General features: G+C 39.9%; 1 protein-coding gene across 1 annotated transcript in view; it reads left to right on the plus strand.

Moving 5' to 3' along the window:
* Positions 1 to 17,495, plus strand: part of LOC101170341 (integrin alpha-5) — a 51,134-nt gene that overhangs the window by 19,294 nt on the left and 14,345 nt on the right. Inside the window, exons 9-19 of the mRNA XM_023955108.2 lie at positions 896 to 940; positions 1,122 to 1,165; positions 1,708 to 1,764; positions 3,821 to 3,873; positions 4,207 to 4,415; positions 4,507 to 4,698; positions 4,780 to 4,825; positions 6,324 to 6,437; positions 9,052 to 9,107; positions 9,523 to 9,680; positions 11,307 to 11,444. Coding sequence (XP_023810876.1) covers positions 896 to 940; positions 1,122 to 1,165; positions 1,708 to 1,764; positions 3,821 to 3,873; positions 4,207 to 4,415; positions 4,507 to 4,698; positions 4,780 to 4,825; positions 6,324 to 6,437; positions 9,052 to 9,107; positions 9,523 to 9,680; positions 11,307 to 11,444 — 1,112 coding nt within the window. The remainder of the gene's footprint in view (positions 1 to 895; positions 941 to 1,121; positions 1,166 to 1,707; positions 1,765 to 3,820; positions 3,874 to 4,206; positions 4,416 to 4,506; positions 4,699 to 4,779; positions 4,826 to 6,323; positions 6,438 to 9,051; positions 9,108 to 9,522; positions 9,681 to 11,306; positions 11,445 to 17,495) is intronic.

Raw genomic sequence — 17,495 nt, forward strand, 5'->3', positions numbered from 1 at the left:
GAAACTTTATTTTTTCAAAAGCTAAACCAGCCTTGACACAAAACGGGCAAATGATTTGAAAAGAACGCAAATATTTTTTAAATGAAAAGGCCATATTACTGCAATTGAAGTAGCACCCCTCGTTAGCTTGGGATAGGCTCCAGCATCCCCATAACCTAAGGAGGGATGAATCGTCTTATGAAAATGATCATCTGTGATATTTACAAAATGATTGCTAATGCAAGCAATACATGTTTAAAAGAAAATGAATGGCCCCAAACAATGTTAAAAAGCACAATCAAACTTCCTAAATTGAATACATTTGAAATTTTCAGATTAAAGTCTAAAGTTGTTTGAAAGAAAACTAAATATTAATAAACCTTGCAATAAAAGTTTTAATATATTTTAAAGATTAATGCTAAAGGCTGGTCTGAGGTTAACTGTCCAAAAAGATAAGAAATAAGGAGATAAAGTTCTTTGTAGCTTTCAGAAACTGGCAAATGTTGATTAACTTAAAAATGTGTTTTAAACGGTGAAAAAATGTGCAAGAGCAAAAAAAGAAACTGCTACCAAAGTAGTTTAGGATTATTTATTACCTATTTCTAACGTGAATTTCATTTTCAAATTTAACATCTGAAAAAATAAAAAAGGTAACAAAGGTAGAAAAGCACATAAAAGTTAAAATGTCAATGTAAATCTCAGCATTCAACTACTAAAATGTGACTTTATGCAGCATTTTGCAACAAGTAGAATTAAACTTTTTTGTTTTTATGGTGCCTAAAGAGCTCGATTAACCTTTGCTGAGGAGAAAAATATAATCAGATCCAGCCAGTTGTATTTTCTTTGCATCGTAAATGTTCTTTCAGTGCTCCAACAGCTGTTTTTCTCTTTGTAACTCCTGCCCCCTTTCCTGCAGGTTATTCTGTTGCCAGCGGCGAGTTTAGTGGGGATTTCGAGGAAGGTGAGGGTCGTATTTACAAAACACAGAGTCAGAATGCTTGGCTGAGCACAGCCTCGACACACATGTTTATGCTGTAACGGAAACAGATTATTAAGTCCTTCAGGAAGCTGGTGCTTTTAGAGGCTCCAAAAACTCACGAAAAACAAAGAATGTAATTCTGCTTTTCTTCTGTATTTTACAGACTTCATCACAGGAGTTCCAAAAGGACTCATGCTTTACGGTTTAGTAAGTTTTGTTTCTTTCTGTTTTCCCCCTTTTTAGGAAACTTCAACTCTCTGAAATTAAAACAAACACAACATGTACACGTTTTTTTCTCTGGGCACTCTGGCTGCCTCTCACAGTCCAAAAGCAGGGTTTGTTGGTTGATTTGCAACTCTAAATCAACCCTACAGCTACATGATGTCAAAGCTTCACACCAGCCTGGGCAAAAAACGCTCATAGGTGGCTGACAATCGCTAGTAAACTGTAATGAAAGAAGAAGCCCCTCCTTGTTGGTCCAGTGCGAACACTGTGGGCTACATGCTAAATGCGCACTCTTGAATGTCCATCAAATGCCTGGTGTGTACATAGCTTAAAAGGTGTGACCTTTTTGGTTTGTGTGTGGCCCAGCCATAAAGTGAAAAACTATGTTCCTCACGTTTGAATTGAAGTAGCTAGGAAAAGCTCTAGAAACCCCATGACATTGCACAGGACTTAGCAGGGAGAGAGGATGGATAAATGCATTTGTAAAAGACATTTCTGATAACTAATCTTGTTTTTTTTTGTAGGTGTCCATTTTAAACGGGACGGATCTGAAACCGCTGCTTAACTTGACAGGGGAGCAGGTATGTGTGCATTCTTTACCTGCACTTGGAGTTTTTGTTTATCACATAAAAGTGCTCATTTCATGTTGCAAGACGCCTGCAGCTTTTGGAATTTGCCCATTTTTGGTGAATTCAAAGGCCAGCGTACAGTGTGCTCTGCTAAAGGGGCTTACATTTAAAAGAAGACAATAAAACAGGATCCTTAAAAGCCCACTCTGATAAAAATGGTGGTATTTATCTGATGGTGGAGGACATGTAAAGAAAATTAAGCTTCAAACTGCATTTCTGAGCATTTCTTCATTAAAATTGTTGTAGATCAGGAGCAGACAGAAAAAAAAGACGTTTAAGAGGGAGCTCATTTGTGGTGTAGAAAACACGCTGTTTTTTATGCACCGGTAATGTTAGGTTGGGGTATGAGGAGCTGTAAGCTAGCAGGAGAGAGTGTGAACAGAGACCTCTCAGCAACGGGGAGGGGAAGGGGGTCGGGGTTGCTCTGCGGCAACGGTCCCGCCCACAATTTAGAGGAAAATTTCTAATGAACTCGGGCCACTAGGCAGAAACTGTTGAAGAAAATGATATTTATTTCATGATTTTGGCTAAAAAATTTCGTAATTGTAATTAAAAGATCACTGGGGATGCTTCTACACCAGATCAAAAAGATGATCGCAGTGGGACTTAAAAAAAACAACCTTAAACTTGGTGTACAGAGTTTTGTAATACATCAGTTTTATCAAACTTAGCTTGACTTAAGTGATGCAGTAAAGTAATTTCTGCTGTAAATGCATGTGATTATGCACTCGTGGAAAAGAGGGCATAGTCTGTGACAGTGGGCTCAGTGTGGGGGTCATTTGTTATGGCTCCAAGGCTTCACAAATGGGGGTGAGGGGACACTGGGTAAACTGTTAAATCACAGTGAGAGTCATCTGAGGTGGACCTCTGGCTGACTGACACTTTGCACTCTGGGTGCTCAGCTGTAAAAACACGCCGGAGGATCTTTGTGCTGGGACACCGATAAACAAAACCAGTTTGTCATTTTTAACTTTGCATTTAAAAAAACAACATTGGTATTTCCTTTATGCATCGCCTTTAAATGTACTTTTAAGGACAGATGATTAACAATTTGCATGACTTTAATGCACTTTTTCACAGTTTGTTTGGCCACTTAGGAAGTTATTTCAGGTCGAGTTGGAGCAATAAAAATTTAGTTTTAGAAACTCAGAAGGCAAAACGACAGCTATAAATTGACCTTTACCAGCTAGAGTAAAATCTATTCATGTCTTTTTTTTTTTTCTCGTCCGAGCTGGTTTCTGGCTCTAAACTGTGCAGCTGGATAGCTCCAATATTGGTTGCTGTTTCTGTTGCACCGGTAATGTTATGTTGGGGGTGTGAGGGGCTGTAAGCTAGCGGGAGGTAGCATAAATGGAGAGCTCTTGTCTGGGTGATGGGAAGGGGGTTTTGGGTGTGTTCCGCACCAACGGTCCCGCGCACAACTCAGAGGCGAGTTTCTAACAAACTACTGCCCCACTGCAGCAAATGTCCTAGAAAACGTTTTTTTTATTTGGGTTTAAAACTTTATAATCAGAAGTAAGAGCACTGGGAATGATTTGTAGGACTTTAGGTTTAAAGGTTTGTAAACCCTGACTTCCAGAATGACTGTGCATGCTTCCATATAAGTGAGACTTTGCTTGGATTCTGAAAGCAATGCTTTTCTTTAAGACTAAGTGTTTCGCTTTGAATGTCAAATCCCTTCAAAGCATTTTCACTTGAAGATGTAACATGATTCTCATTCATGGCTCTGACTTCAGTTAAACTGGAAAAGTCCACAAGAGCTTAACTAAATGAGTTTTCCAATAGTCTTCATCTTCTGACCCTCCACTTCACTTACAGAAGCTAAAACTCTGAGATCCAGGAGGATCCATCTGGGTATTGTGGGATTGAGAAACTTCTTTGGAGTGGTGGTGGTGGAGGGAACAAAGCGCAGAAAGGACAGGGAGCAAAGAAATCAAAGAAAAGAAAGGGATCTGTGCACTGTAGTGTGATTACAGGCTAACCAGGTCTTGGCTGTAATGTGTTCCAGATGGGGTCCTACTTTGGCTACACAGTGGCAGCAACTGACATCAACAGTGACGGGTAAGTGAGGGAGGCCATGGTGGAGCAGATGGAAACAGAAAATATTAGGGACTGGAAGATTAAATGAAAGCAAAGGGGAAAACCAGAACCCAAGTGGGTGTGGGGCAGAGTTGCCTAAAATAGAAGTATGAAACTGTTTTGGAAGCTTTTCACATGATCATTGAGTGTCATAAAATTTTCCAATTCTGCTGTGCTCAAATGAGCTCAAACTTTCACTTCCTCTAACCTTAAACCATTTTTATTTCATGGGAATTAAAGCTCTTCTGTTAAAAACAAAAAAAACATTTTGACTCAAGAAGTCTTTATTTTTATCTATTTTTTCTCTCTCTCCAGGCTGGATGACCTGGTGGTGGGGGCTCCACTGTTCATGAGCCGAGGTTCTGATGGCCATCTGGAGGAGCTTGGTAAGGTCTATGTGTTTCTGCAGCGAGGCCCTCTGCTGCTGGAGCCAAGCCAATCCCACCTGCTTGGTCCCCAGGCCTTTGGTCGGTTTGGCAGCTCTCTAGCTCCTCTGGGAGATCTGAACCAGGATGGATTCAATGGTACCTTCTTGACTTTTGTCCAAACCTTATGAGCTTCTTTAATGCTGATGACTGGTCGATTCAAGGAGGCTTATTAGCTTGTTTTTTTCAGACTTAGCTATCGGTTGTCCCTATGGAGGAGAAGACGGGCAGGGTTTGGTTTTCATCTATAATGGTCACGATGGAGGACTGCTGGACTCTCCTGCTCAGATTCTCACTGGCCAATGGGCTTATAGCTCTTTCCCGGCTAATTTTGGCTTTGCTCTGCGTGGCAACACAGACATAGATCAAAATGGATATCCAGGTGCAAGAAAAAATGTTCCACCGCATGCCATTTCTTGAGCTTCTTCTCGATAACGTCACTCAGATCACTTTTCTTTTGTAGATTTGCTTGTGGGAGCTTTTGGAGTGGATAAAGCCGTGCTCTACAGGTAACATCAACTACAGTACCTGTGCTTTTGAACACTGGCCCTCATGGCCCACATGCCTTTTCACCCCAGCGCACCTGAAGATAGTTGGCTATGCAAATGCATAAAAGAGTTATAGTTAAGTTGTAGTTTTGTAACCTGGTTCAGCCACAGTCAGAGTGTCAGGAAGGCTTTCTGGAGAAAAAAAAAGCTCTGCCAAACTCCCATCTTTAGCAGACAGTAGCACAAAGACAACTTAAAACAAATCTGTGAGAACCAGAATTAAGATGCAGTAATTTCTCATTACATAAATTAAAACACAGCTTTGACATCACATCCTGCAGTGTCTAAAAATAATGGTGTCCTTAATATGAAAACAATTGAAAAAACAAAGACCTGAATTACTGCCCTTCCTCTAACCACAAACACAAAAAAACGTACAAATTTCAGCTGAAAACGATAACAATTAAAGCCCTCGCGGCCCCCTACTGACCCGCCCTCAGTGGCTGAGTGGCTCCTTCATGCACCTCACTCTCCACTTCTTTTGACAAATTCATGGAGAAAAAACTTCCATATCAACCATTTTTTTGGTCCCCTGGGGTTGACAAACAGGTAAATGGTAAATGGCGTATACTTGTATAGCGCTTTTCTACCTTCCTCAAAGGCCCAAAGCGCTTTACAGTCACAGTCCCATTCACCCATTCACACACATTCACACACTGATGGCGGCTCTGCTGCCGAACACTGGCGCCAGCCTTCCACCAGAGGCAAGGTGGGGTTCAGTGTCTTGCCCAAGGACACTTTGACAAACGGCGGGAATCTATCCTGTAATCTTTCCATCAGAGGTTGACCGCCCTACCACTGAGCCATGGCCGCCCTGGTTTATGTAATTTGTGGAAGAATCAGCAAAAGTACATTTTTGGATTTCTTTTGCAACAGAGGTTTTTTTGTTAACCACACCCACACTCCTAATACGTTCATATGGTACTTTATATTGTTTTGTTTAGCTTGAGCCAAGGATTCATGTATTAAAATTTTAAAACATTCCGTCAAGACGTAGGTCCTGTGGCCATCCCATAACAGTTTCAAAACGTCCTTTGGAGATCCCCAAGATGTGTTTTGTTCTCATTGGTAGATCTTGAAATGTCTTTTTGTGCCACATTCATTTATTTTTGATGGTTTCCCCTGCTGTGATGTCATCAGTTTTTGGGGGTGGGTCGCTCACTATCCCCAAAATTCATTTTCACTGGGTACTATAAGTGAGTGAAAAGGAATTTTGGTGAGATTTTGAGTATGGGAGCTGGTTATTGTTTGAGTATGGCAACATTTTCGCTCAAAGGCGCAGAAAGAAAGAATTGGGTAAACAATATGTTCATATTGAAATGACTAGACCAGAAGATGAAGAATAACTCCTCTCAGGTGTGGTGATAAAGTCACTAATCTGCAATAGAGAGATGAAACTGCAAAAAAAGAAAAAAAAAAGCTATCACACTGTTGAATCTGTTTTTGTGCTTTTATTCAGGGCTCGACCTATCGTGATCGCCAGCGCATCTCTCACGGTGCAGCCAACCATGTTTAACCAGGAGGAGAAGATGTGTTCACTGACCGCGGGAGATGAGAACACTTCTGTTTCCTGGTATGAACTGCATCTTTTTTTCCTTTTAAGCCTTCAGCTTGACTTTGGCGTTTACAAAAAAAAAAGTCAAACTAATCCAGCACATCGAGACATTGAACTGTAAAAACCTGTAGCTCATGAGAGAAAAAGCACAAAAAAGAGGAAAAATAATGGTTGGTTTTTGGTTTATACATTTAAATGTCAGCCAGGTCATCACTGTGTGGTACTCAGTATTCATGGAGCCACCTGAAAGAATTTAATGTAACTTTGTACACAGTTTTAGTCAAATCATCACATTAAACAAGGTAAATATCTGGACCTGTGTTAATGGTTTCTCAATATAGACCTGGCAGTGGATTACAGGGGAAGCCTTATTTTGGTGCTTGCCTGCATTTTGTTGTCATGGAAACAAGACAGAAACATACATGAGAAATGGAAATAAAATGGGCCGAGAGTGTGGTCTAGTAATGAATCTCACTGGGAGACTTACTTTTAAAAATAAAGACGTACTGTGCTGTTTGGCACTGAGAAAATGCGTTGGAAGCATCAGGCGTTTTCTTTCTTTCGTTTATACCTGTGCCAGCTTCATGCAGGCTTAGTGTTAGAGTGTCTGCCTTTGAGACGGGTGGATTATGGGTTTGAATCCACAGTTGATTCATCCCATGCTGCTCTCTCTAAATTACCATCAGTGGTTGGATTTAGGGGGGTTAAACGCCTAAATGGTTTTTGTGGGGAGCTGTAGCTGCTGCTCACTGCGTCATCGAGGGATGCATAAAATGTATAGTCGACAAATTCTCTTTTAGGTACAGACAATGTAAAGGTGTAAGTCTCAGTTTTCAAGTGATGTTGAAACAGAAGCTTATCCTGTACCAGGTTATCAACAATTCATGCAAGCCCTAATAACAAGTAAATTAATTAAAAACAAAAAAAATACATTATTTGACAGAAACAATTTTTGATGTGTGAATACGGAATTGTAAAATGTTTTTTTTGTGCTTTTTTTCAATTTATTTGGAATTTGTTATTTCACACTAAGTGTCTTCGAGGTTGAACTTTGTCTCCGATTATTTTAGATGCAGACGTTCCCACTAGAAATGTCTTCGGAATCCATAAATGTCCCTTGCTATGCTGATGACAAACAGCCTCATGACTTCATCACTTCATGAATCACAATTAATTTCCTCTTTTGGATGTATTTTAGGTTTGACTATGGGGATGAGTTTCAGATAGTTATCATTGAGATGAGAAAGTAAAAAGTCAAACAAAGTTCAGAATTTTCCAGTCAGTGAGGTCATCAGGGACTTTTGTAGCAGTTTACTTTCAATTTCTTATGATTTTTTTTTCTTTGTCTGTTGAATTTTTTTTGTTTTTCTATTGTATTTTTTAATTTCTTTTTGTTCTTTAATTTTTATTTGAGTCTATTTTATTTTCCATCCATCCATCCATCCATCCATCCATCCATCCATCCATCCATCCATCCATCCATCCATCCATCCATCCATCCATCCAGTTTATTGTTGGGTTTTTTGTCTTAGACCCACTCCGATATATAGATCTTAATTGTCCTTGTCACATGTACAATGAAATTAAAAGTGCCTTCTTGTCTGAGCAGCATTCATCCATTTAAAAAAATGTAAACAACCCACTCCTAAATTAATAAATAATACATAAAACTACATAAAAATTGCTTCAATATGTGTTAAAATTCTTAAAAACTGGAGAAATAATAATAATAAAAATAATTTGCATAAAGAAAGCTCCCAAACTAACATAATTTATAAGACAAGATGCAGGTTTAACAAGTTTATAGCAGTTGGATAAAACTGTTCTGAAATATTTTTGTCCTAACTCTGCTTGACCTGTAGCGTTTGCCTAAAGGCAACAGGTCAAACAGGTACAGTCCGGGTCGGGAAGCATCTCTGATGATGTTTTGTGCTCTTTAAACATCTTTTGAGCTGTTTTGAAAGCGTTCCCAGTAGTCTTTTAATCATGATCATGCAGGTTTGGACATAAATCCAAAAACGTATCGCTTTCTAGGACAGAGTTTGTGCAGAGTTGCAAGAGTTCACTCATGGCTTCTGAGTTGTAGCTGAAATAATTGGCCCCCCTTCCCATCACCATTAACTCAGAGCTGTTTACAGAACCTCTCACACCCCCAACAAAAGATTACTGGGAGAAAAAAATGGCGAGGAATATTGACGCTATCTAGCCATAGAGCTTTGAGCCAGATGTCAGCTCAGATGAGGAAAACAAAGATGCACATGGGTCTATTTGTCTACAAGTGGATGCATCAGAATGGAGCAGACCAAGAAGCCCAGTATATTTTCTTTATTTTATTTGCAATTTAAACTTAATTTGATTTATATATGTCCATCATCAGACAAATGCCACAAAAAACATCCATTCATCCATCAAGTGGGTCTTAAATAACAGTTCCAAAGTCAGCAACACAGAGTACACAAGACAACAGTTTCAACATATTTTTTTTTTGTTCAAAGCTTAAAACCTAAATAAGTTACGTACGAAAATAATTAGAATAAAAAAAATATTCCAAGACTGACTGTGAAGAGACCATATTTCAAATGTTCTACACGTTAAATATTTTCTTTTACTCGTTTGTGTTTCAAACCTTTAGTGTGAGCATCAGTTTCTGCCTGGAAGCGGATGGAAAGCATCTCCCCGCTCATCTAGGTGAGGCCTGAACATACACACATACACAGACACATACACGTACACACACATGGTCTCTATTACCTTCATTTGGTTGCGTTGCCACAAATATGCTGGAGCTCTCTGAGGTTCTTTTGGTAGTTAAGATTGAGATAAAGGAACAGCCGTCTAAAGAACAGTGCGCGTGTGTTTACTTAGTGTGTGTGTGCATGCGCAGGCGGGGGGTATTGTCTTCCCACGGCATAGGTCTGTGGTCTGTGGTAACGCTCTCCTTGGCCAAATACAGAGAAAATAAAAAATCAATGTTTTGTGTTTTCTTATGGGTATAATCATTACCAACAACACATACTGAAACAATGCTTCCCTGGAGCTCAGATGTACAGATGATGCCCAAGATTGTGTTTCCTTATGTCTTTGTGTTATGTGCACGGTCAAGGCTTTGTGGTGGAGGTGCAGCTTGACAGCGCCAAGCAGAACCAGAAGGAGTCCATCAGAAGAACTTTGTTCTTGGAGAGCCAACAGGCCAGTCTTGTGAAAAGTTTTAATCTCGCCAAAGGTGACAGCTTGTGTCAGGAGAGCAAGGTCTACCTGCGGGTCAGTAAGCCTCTTTCAAACCTTTACTCTGTACCTCCTGAACCCTTATGTTTTTCTTCTCGAAATTTTGCTCTGAAAGGACCCGTTCTGTATTCCCCCTGTTCCACGTCAAAAGGGATTAACTGATGTTTAGTGCACTCGCTACAGAGGTTTTCCTAACCCAGTATGAAAGCAGACAGACCACCTAGCACTAGAACTGTAACAAGTACCCGAGTACTTTGATTTTTGTGATCTGTTCCTGAAAGTCGATTTGTAATCTTTATAAGTTTGGCAGAATATAGTAACAATACAATATTGGCAATTTTATTATTGTTATCATCTGCTGGAACTGTAGTCGGCAAAGTTTTAAGGATGGAAAAACTGTGGAGAACATTTTCAAGATTTGTTGTTGAATGACCCAAAGCAACAGTAGACGTGTTTCCATCACCTATGAAATTACGCAAATTGGATTTGCGATAATAAATTTGCTTAATGGAAACACAACAATTTTGAAAAAACTGTCAATTATCGAAAAAATGTTTTTGCACTTAGAGGAGGTGGTTTTTGGGCGTATCAAAATGGGCACATTTTGAAAAACTGAAAAGGAAACTGTTTTTTTTTTTAAAATTAAATACTCTTTTTGGTAGGAACTGGTTGCCCCTGAGCCCCGCACAGCATTTCACAGTGTCATTAAAAGCTGCGTGTCATGCTAAATTGTTGAATCCGCACCTCCTCTTTAAAATCCCCAACCAAGATTTCCCAAAATTTCATTATCCGTAGCCGTTTCAACGTGTAGGGTGTGGCTACACCTGCGACTCCATGGCCAGTCTTCTTTGACTGATGATGATGAGCGCTAGTTCCGTGGCAGAAATCTGAACGTATCTTGTCATGTTAACAAAAAGGAAAAAGGGTCCAACTGCTTACTTGTTAGAACGTTTATTTTTTAATACAGCTGAGCAGGCTTTTCACATGCGCCTATAAATCTTACTCAGTATAGAAACTGTCAACAGTCTAGCTATGCTGCAGGTGCGCAGCACTGCTGTGACATCATCTAAATGCTCCCTTTTTGTGAATCAGCCTTAAAACGATGCATGTTCTCATCCATCGCCATGGTTTTGAAAGACTTATCGTGTGAGTTGGTTTGTGTTTTATGATTCATTGGAAACAGTCTAGTTGCAAAATTGTGTTTTGTCAACATTTATAGAATTTCAATAAAGTTTAGTGCATATGTGTAATGTGAAAACATAGCTAGTGATGTTTACTGCTAAAGTTAACCATCAAGTTGACAGAAAAACTCTACAATTATGACATAGTTTAAGGTTATAAATATGTCTTTCTTTCAAAATCTTTATCGTGTCTGTTATTTTGTGGATTGTGATCTCTTATTTAAAAAAAAAGATATGAATGATGATGTTTAAATACACATTATGGTTTTTATACATCCAGTAAAAAGACATACATTTAGAAACCATTCAGACAAAATATATTTAATAGTAAGAATCATGTTTTTTTTCTTCTGTGAATCATTTATCTTGGATTGTGAATCGAATCGGATCACCTCCTTAGTAACCATCCACAGCCCTGTCCAGCAGAAATGCTTCTGTTGTTCCTTAGCTGGTCAATAAGCAGTCTCTGTCTCTTTGTCAGGCCGAAGAAGACTTTCGGGACAAACTTTCCCCTATTTACATCAGCCTGAACTTCAGTCTGGATCCTCAGGCGCCGCTGGACCAATATGGCCTCAGTCCCATCCTGGATTACAAGACAGAGCAGCGTATAGAACAAAAGGTATTGAGGCCGCAAAGCACAGAGGGGAGGGGGGACTGACAGCTTGGTTGGGGTGGGGGCGGTGCTTTGCCCGACATCTGCTTGTGGTTTGCTCAGACATTTATATACTAGTGGTTCTTGTGCATCGGGACAATGTGCTCGTTTAAGGGAATGATTCAGGGGAAGCATGTGCTGTTGAGCTTGTGCATCCATTTGTTATCCCAGCATTCATACCAACATTTCAATCACTTTTTAGCCTTTGTTTTTCTTTTTAGGAAATGGTTCAGTAAGTAAAGAAGATCCGTCTTTAGTTCTTTAGTTCTTCTTGTAGCAGCAATGCGGCTCCTAGTTCTCCAAATCTACCACACTGCTTTTTTTCTGTACTACAACTTATTCAAGTCACAAACAATCAGATGTCTCAATAAAAATATGTGGCGTCTGCTGGCCCCTACGTCCAACTATCAAGAGTTTTGTCAGATTTGGTGTAGCTTGCTTCCAAGTGGTAAGGTTGTTGATGTCTAACAAGCTCTCTCCAGATTGGCTAGAGTAGTTGCCATGGAAATGTTGACTCAGACCGACTCAGATCAATCACTGCTTACTGACTTTATTTTGTTGGACCCGGAAGTGAGGTATTCTCTATGGGTGATGTCACACTCACTCGGTCCAGTTCTCTAGTCGATGGACGACACTGTTATATTGAGGACCAGCTGAAGTGTGCAGCAAGAAAACCAGTCTTTAAAATATTAATGCTAAGGTCACAAAAACTTTTCAACTTTCCTGCTAGATATCTTCTTCACAACTGTACTGAGGGATTTCTTTATTTCCTTATTACACTATTTTATGTTTAAGATGGAAATCAGAAAGGTTTGGGGTAATTTGATTGACAGGCAATTTTTAAATCCTTATCTCTAGATTGACTTTATTTTCCTGGATTCCAACAACTCTCATGCTCATTAGGCTCCTACTTTGGCCAAATTTGGGGAAGTTAGAAATTAAAATAGAAATAGAAGGCTTTATTGTGACCATTCAGGAGAAGGATGAAATTAAAGGCAGCCATCATGTTAAAAGGCACCTGGAGTCATAAGAGAGAGGGAAAAAAAAGGTTAAAAAAATAGCAAACACTATACATATATATGTATATAAACACACACACAAATGTCATTTTGTAGTAGGGCTGGGCGATATGGCCTAAAAATAAAATCTCAAACGCAAGACAAATGTAACCCCCATTTCTGGGATGAATAATAAATACAGTAAATGGATAATTTACTGTATTTGAATAATAAATACAGTAAATGAACACACTCTTGGAATCAAAGTCCCAGCTGTGTTTTATGTCACACTTTGTAGTCTAGACTAAAAGGAGACTAACATTCACCTTGAGAGTAGCACCATTTTCTAAAGGATTAACAATACAGCCCATATCTGGGGTCTAAGGTTTTAATTAAATTAATAAACATCGCCTTCTGAACGGTATATATGATGCCATGTCTTTGGCTAAATGCAAAGCGACCACTTCGGTGATTGTTCTCCACCGTGCGCCTTTCCTTGGGATGGGTATTGAGCCCCGGTATTGAACGAGCCCCGGGGCAACATTCTTCAAGACCGCAGTTTCGTTAAGATCTGACCTCAACGGTTCTGCTATTGGTTCTGGAGAAGTCAAATTTTTTTGGTCCCACAAGATATAAACTAGAGCTGTGACGGTGTGGGATTTTTGATCACCGCACTGATGAAGCATCAGGAGTTGCGGTCAACCCCCCGCTGCCACCAAACACAAAATCCTCCGGCGGCCGCGTCACAAATGAATACCGGTACAAGTAATAATTACAACGCACTATTCTTTATTAACATATAACAGTAATAACTAACTACTAACTATCTAACTTATGAACTATTATATAAGTGTTGTAGAATGACTATGTGTATGTGTGTCAACGCGCTGCGTGTGTAAGAGTGTTGGGGGTGCGGGCGCGTTCATGTTTGGAGTTACGGAGTGAAGGACAACAGTAATAAAACGTTTTCCCCAGGTGTTGGAATAGGTTTGTGGTGCTGCTGCCTTTGACTGCGATGGACTTTAGGCAAATGTTGCAGTAAACCTATACCAGTTCCAAACAGATGATTTTATTCCTTTCTTGGTAGCAAACTTCCCACTTTCACCGGTAGCCATGCTGTCACTTGCTGTTTCGTGTGTGCTATGATGTTGTTGTTTGTCGCTTGCCATACTGCCATGTGAAACTAACGCTACGGAAGCTCTGGGGAGCCAAAAATGCGCCATCACACAAAAACTCGATTTGGTTATTTTTTTAAACCGCCCGTAACAAAAAATTCGAATTAATTCATTCAATCGATTTTTCGCCCAGACTTATTTTGTAGCCTGTTGGTCTATGGAAAGTAACTGTTTTGGCATCATAAATTGTGAGTAAACTATAGAATGTAATGCTTTTTCCATCTCTGTAATAATTCTTTTGGTCACACTTTCTGTTTCACCAATGGAATTACATCTACAAAAGTCTTTTTTCTGCAGTCTTCATTCAATGCACCAAAAAGTCAACAATAGAATGAGCTGTTTAGACGACAAGATTCTGCTTTTATGTGCTCTATAATTTAAGAAACCCACATAGCCACTCTGGTCTGCTGCTTATCTCACAAATGTGTTCCAAATGTGTTTAAAAAAAGAAAATAAAAGGCCTAACATTCACTTTTTCCTAAATGAAATGTAAATATGTGAAATTTAGATAAGCTTAGTGTGAGTAAAAATTGATTGGGAAAGAGTAAGCATTGTTATACAAAAGAAATATTGTCCCAAAAAGTGTTAATTTGTGTTAATTTTGTCAAAATTTAATAAGAAATTCAGAGGTACTTTGTGATTGCATTTAAAACATGGAACAATCCTTATTTAAAGATTCACTCAGAGGAAAATTATTGTTTTTGGTGTTTCAACATGTTCTTGTGGTGTTTTTCTGATCATCAGGAGTGGACAAAAAAAACCAGCAGCTGATAAAAGAGCCGTAGAAAATACGCAGGATGGGCCACAAACCCCCTGCCCTGCTTAAACAGAGAACTCTCAGAAACAGGGAGAGGAAAGGGGGGGTGGGATTGCTTCATGCCAACAGTTCAGCTCACAGCTTGGAGCCAAATATTTAATGAGCTACTGCCACTCTGCAGAAACTATGATCCATAGATGACCAGATTATTTCTAACTGGTTTTTAATGGACTCTGAAACTAAAGCAAATTTGTTCAGATGAACCCTGTAGTATTATCCTTTATGGGATTTGTCTAAGTAAATCAGCTTTCTACAAGACTACAACTGAACAGGTCCAACTCTAAAATAGGACTTCATGGTGGAGTGGAGGTTGGCAGGATCACTTCACAGGAACCAGATCCTTGTTTAAATCCTGTTTGATTCCTTCTGTGTGGAGTTTGGATAGATGGCCTTTTCTGTGGGTTCTCCAGTTTACCTCTGTGTCCTAAAATATGCGGAAAGCTGCTCTTTGGGGTAAATGTGAGCATGTGTTGTTGTTAGTCTACACGTGGCCCTGGGGTGAACTGGCAACCTGCTGCTGTCTACAGGATTTGGCTCCAGCAGACTTTGGATAGGTTAGAGCGAATTGGAATAATTGGAAACATGGATCCAAATTGAGCGCTTCAGACATCAGTTGAAATTTAGGAGGATCTGCAAGTCCAGTGCTGATAGGATAGGCTGAAGACGCAGCTCACTGAAAGGATGTGGGAAAAATTAGAAGAGATGAAGTCTAGGTAGGTCTGATGAATTTCATGTTGCATGGTTTTTGGGTGGGGTCACACTGCCAACATCCACCCTTTTGACCACATGAGCAAAAGTCCCCTTTCATTACTATTAGCAACCTAATGTAATGTGTGGTTTGGAGGTTTTTCTCTGTCTGGGACATACTAATACCATATATATTGAACTTTGACAAACTCATTTTTTTGACAGGCGTCCTAATAAGTAGATCCAATAAAACGATGACGCATTTTCCATTTTTAGACTTCATTGAGGAAACAGCGGCTGGATTTCAAATAAAGTGGACTTTCTTTCAGGAAACTGCTGCCATAGCTGTGCCTGCATTAACTACCTGCATTTGCTCCAAGTCTTGTCTAAATAGCAGCTGCAGTGTAAAAAAAACAAATGTTTACTCACCCAACAAGAGGTTTTAGCTACTGAAGAGTTTTGGTTGTGGGTTTAGAAATTCTGAACCACAGGGAACTGTTTGAGTTTCCGCACTTTACTGTGTGGATCACCTGGCTTTCTTAATGAAATGAGCTAGCTAATGCTTTAGTCACATGCACGCATACAGGGGTTGACCAGTACTTGTGTGGGTTTTTGAGTTGTCTGGGCCCGTGGAGGGTCTTAGAGAGGAGCTACCGCATTTTAAGTGGTGCACAGGTGTGTCCTTTAGTACCCCTCGAGGCTGGGGCGGCCACCTTAAGGGATGTCATGGAAACTTAACATATGATTGTCCTGTGTGTGGTAAGTGCATGGTAAAGTATTTGTAAGGATAATGTAAGTTACTTGCACTTATGATGTACAGGTAATGCTGTCGTACGGTGCCCTTTTGCCGCACTCTATTTGTTAGTAAGGTGAGACTACTAGCAAATGTTGCACACATTGGGTGTGCAGATGATAGGTAAGTGCCCATAGGACGCTCACACAAACTACTCTCTGATTGTTTAATTTCCTCCTTTATAACAGTCAGGCTGCACAACAGGAGTGCACAAAGGGCGTGCAACGGGCACGCACTTATCACGTGAAGAGCATTAACCGGCCCCTTGCACAGTGCGCAGGGTTTTGGGGGGAAGGGGGGGTTGAATAAATGAAAATTACCTGTGACACACCTACGTCTCACTTACTTCACCATTACTTACTCTTACCTGTCGTCTGCAGCATGCCCGTAGAAAATAATGTGTACAAATTGTATTTTCTCTCTACAGAGCATCAAAACTTAGTGCAGGCCACCTGCATGTCCCATACAGGTTTGCCCATTTATCACCCACACACAACCCGCATCCACCCATGAGGGCAGTTGTGACTAAGACATAAGAAAAGCCATGGTCTCACTGAGCAGTTCAGTTTGGAAAACCAAAATCTGATGGTCTAGGTGCAGGAATTTGTACCAAATTTCGATGAATTTGTAGCTTAATTTTCCCCAAGAATAAACCTAAATATCAGGTGATCAAATGGCTTGCCCATCTCTTATGGTATTGAAAGGTAAGTGGAGGAACTCTTGAAAACATTTTGACTAAAAATCCTTTTTGTTTATGTTTATGCAGCATTTGCCCCAGAGTGGTAGTAGTTCATTAAAAATACAACTCTGAGTTAAGGCTGGGACTGTTTGCGTGGAGCAACCCCGTTCTTCTTCCCCTTCCTATTGCGGACCGGAGCATCGAGTTTGTGGCCCGCCCAGTGTATCCTCTACATCCCAAATACGCTCTTTTATAAACTAAGTTTTTTTGTCTGCTCAAATCTAAACTCATTAAAATAAAGAAATAATCAGAAATTTTGTAAGTTTTATTGTCTTTATATATGTCTCCATCATCAGAAAAGTGCTACAAGAACATGTTAAAAGCACCAAATTTTTCCTTGGAGTGGGTCTTTAAGTACAGTAGAGTTGGAGACAAATTTGAGACATGTGGGACAACTTGTGACTTTTTTGAGACAAGAGTGAGACTTTAATGTCGATAGTAGGAAACAAAGAACCCCACAAGCCTTTTAAGGCAGTTTGGATACATTAGCACTTTGGTACTCACATTCACGCCCCAGTAAGACACAGTATGAATGCTGGTCTGGAATATTCTCACCTCCAATGGAGGGAAATTAAAAAACAGTTGGATGGATGAGAACTTAGCAGCTGAGACCATCTTGTTGTTGCTCTTTATCCTGCAGAACACATGTTTGCCTGTTTGTTTTGCTGCTAAAGTGACTGATAGCCTCTTGAAAAAATGCAAAACCAGCATCTTGAAGGAAGAATCTCTACTGGGACGCTGTTAACTGGTGCCAGGCTGGTTGCGCCACTCTCTGTAGCATTTCTACTGAACTCTAATGTTTCCCACAT

This window comes from Oryzias latipes, chromosome 5 (genome assembly GCF_053564925.1).
Source record: "Oryzias latipes strain Hd-rR chromosome 5, Olatipes_Hd-rR_3.1".
Taxonomy (NCBI): domain Eukaryota; kingdom Metazoa; phylum Chordata; class Actinopteri; order Beloniformes; family Adrianichthyidae; genus Oryzias; species Oryzias latipes.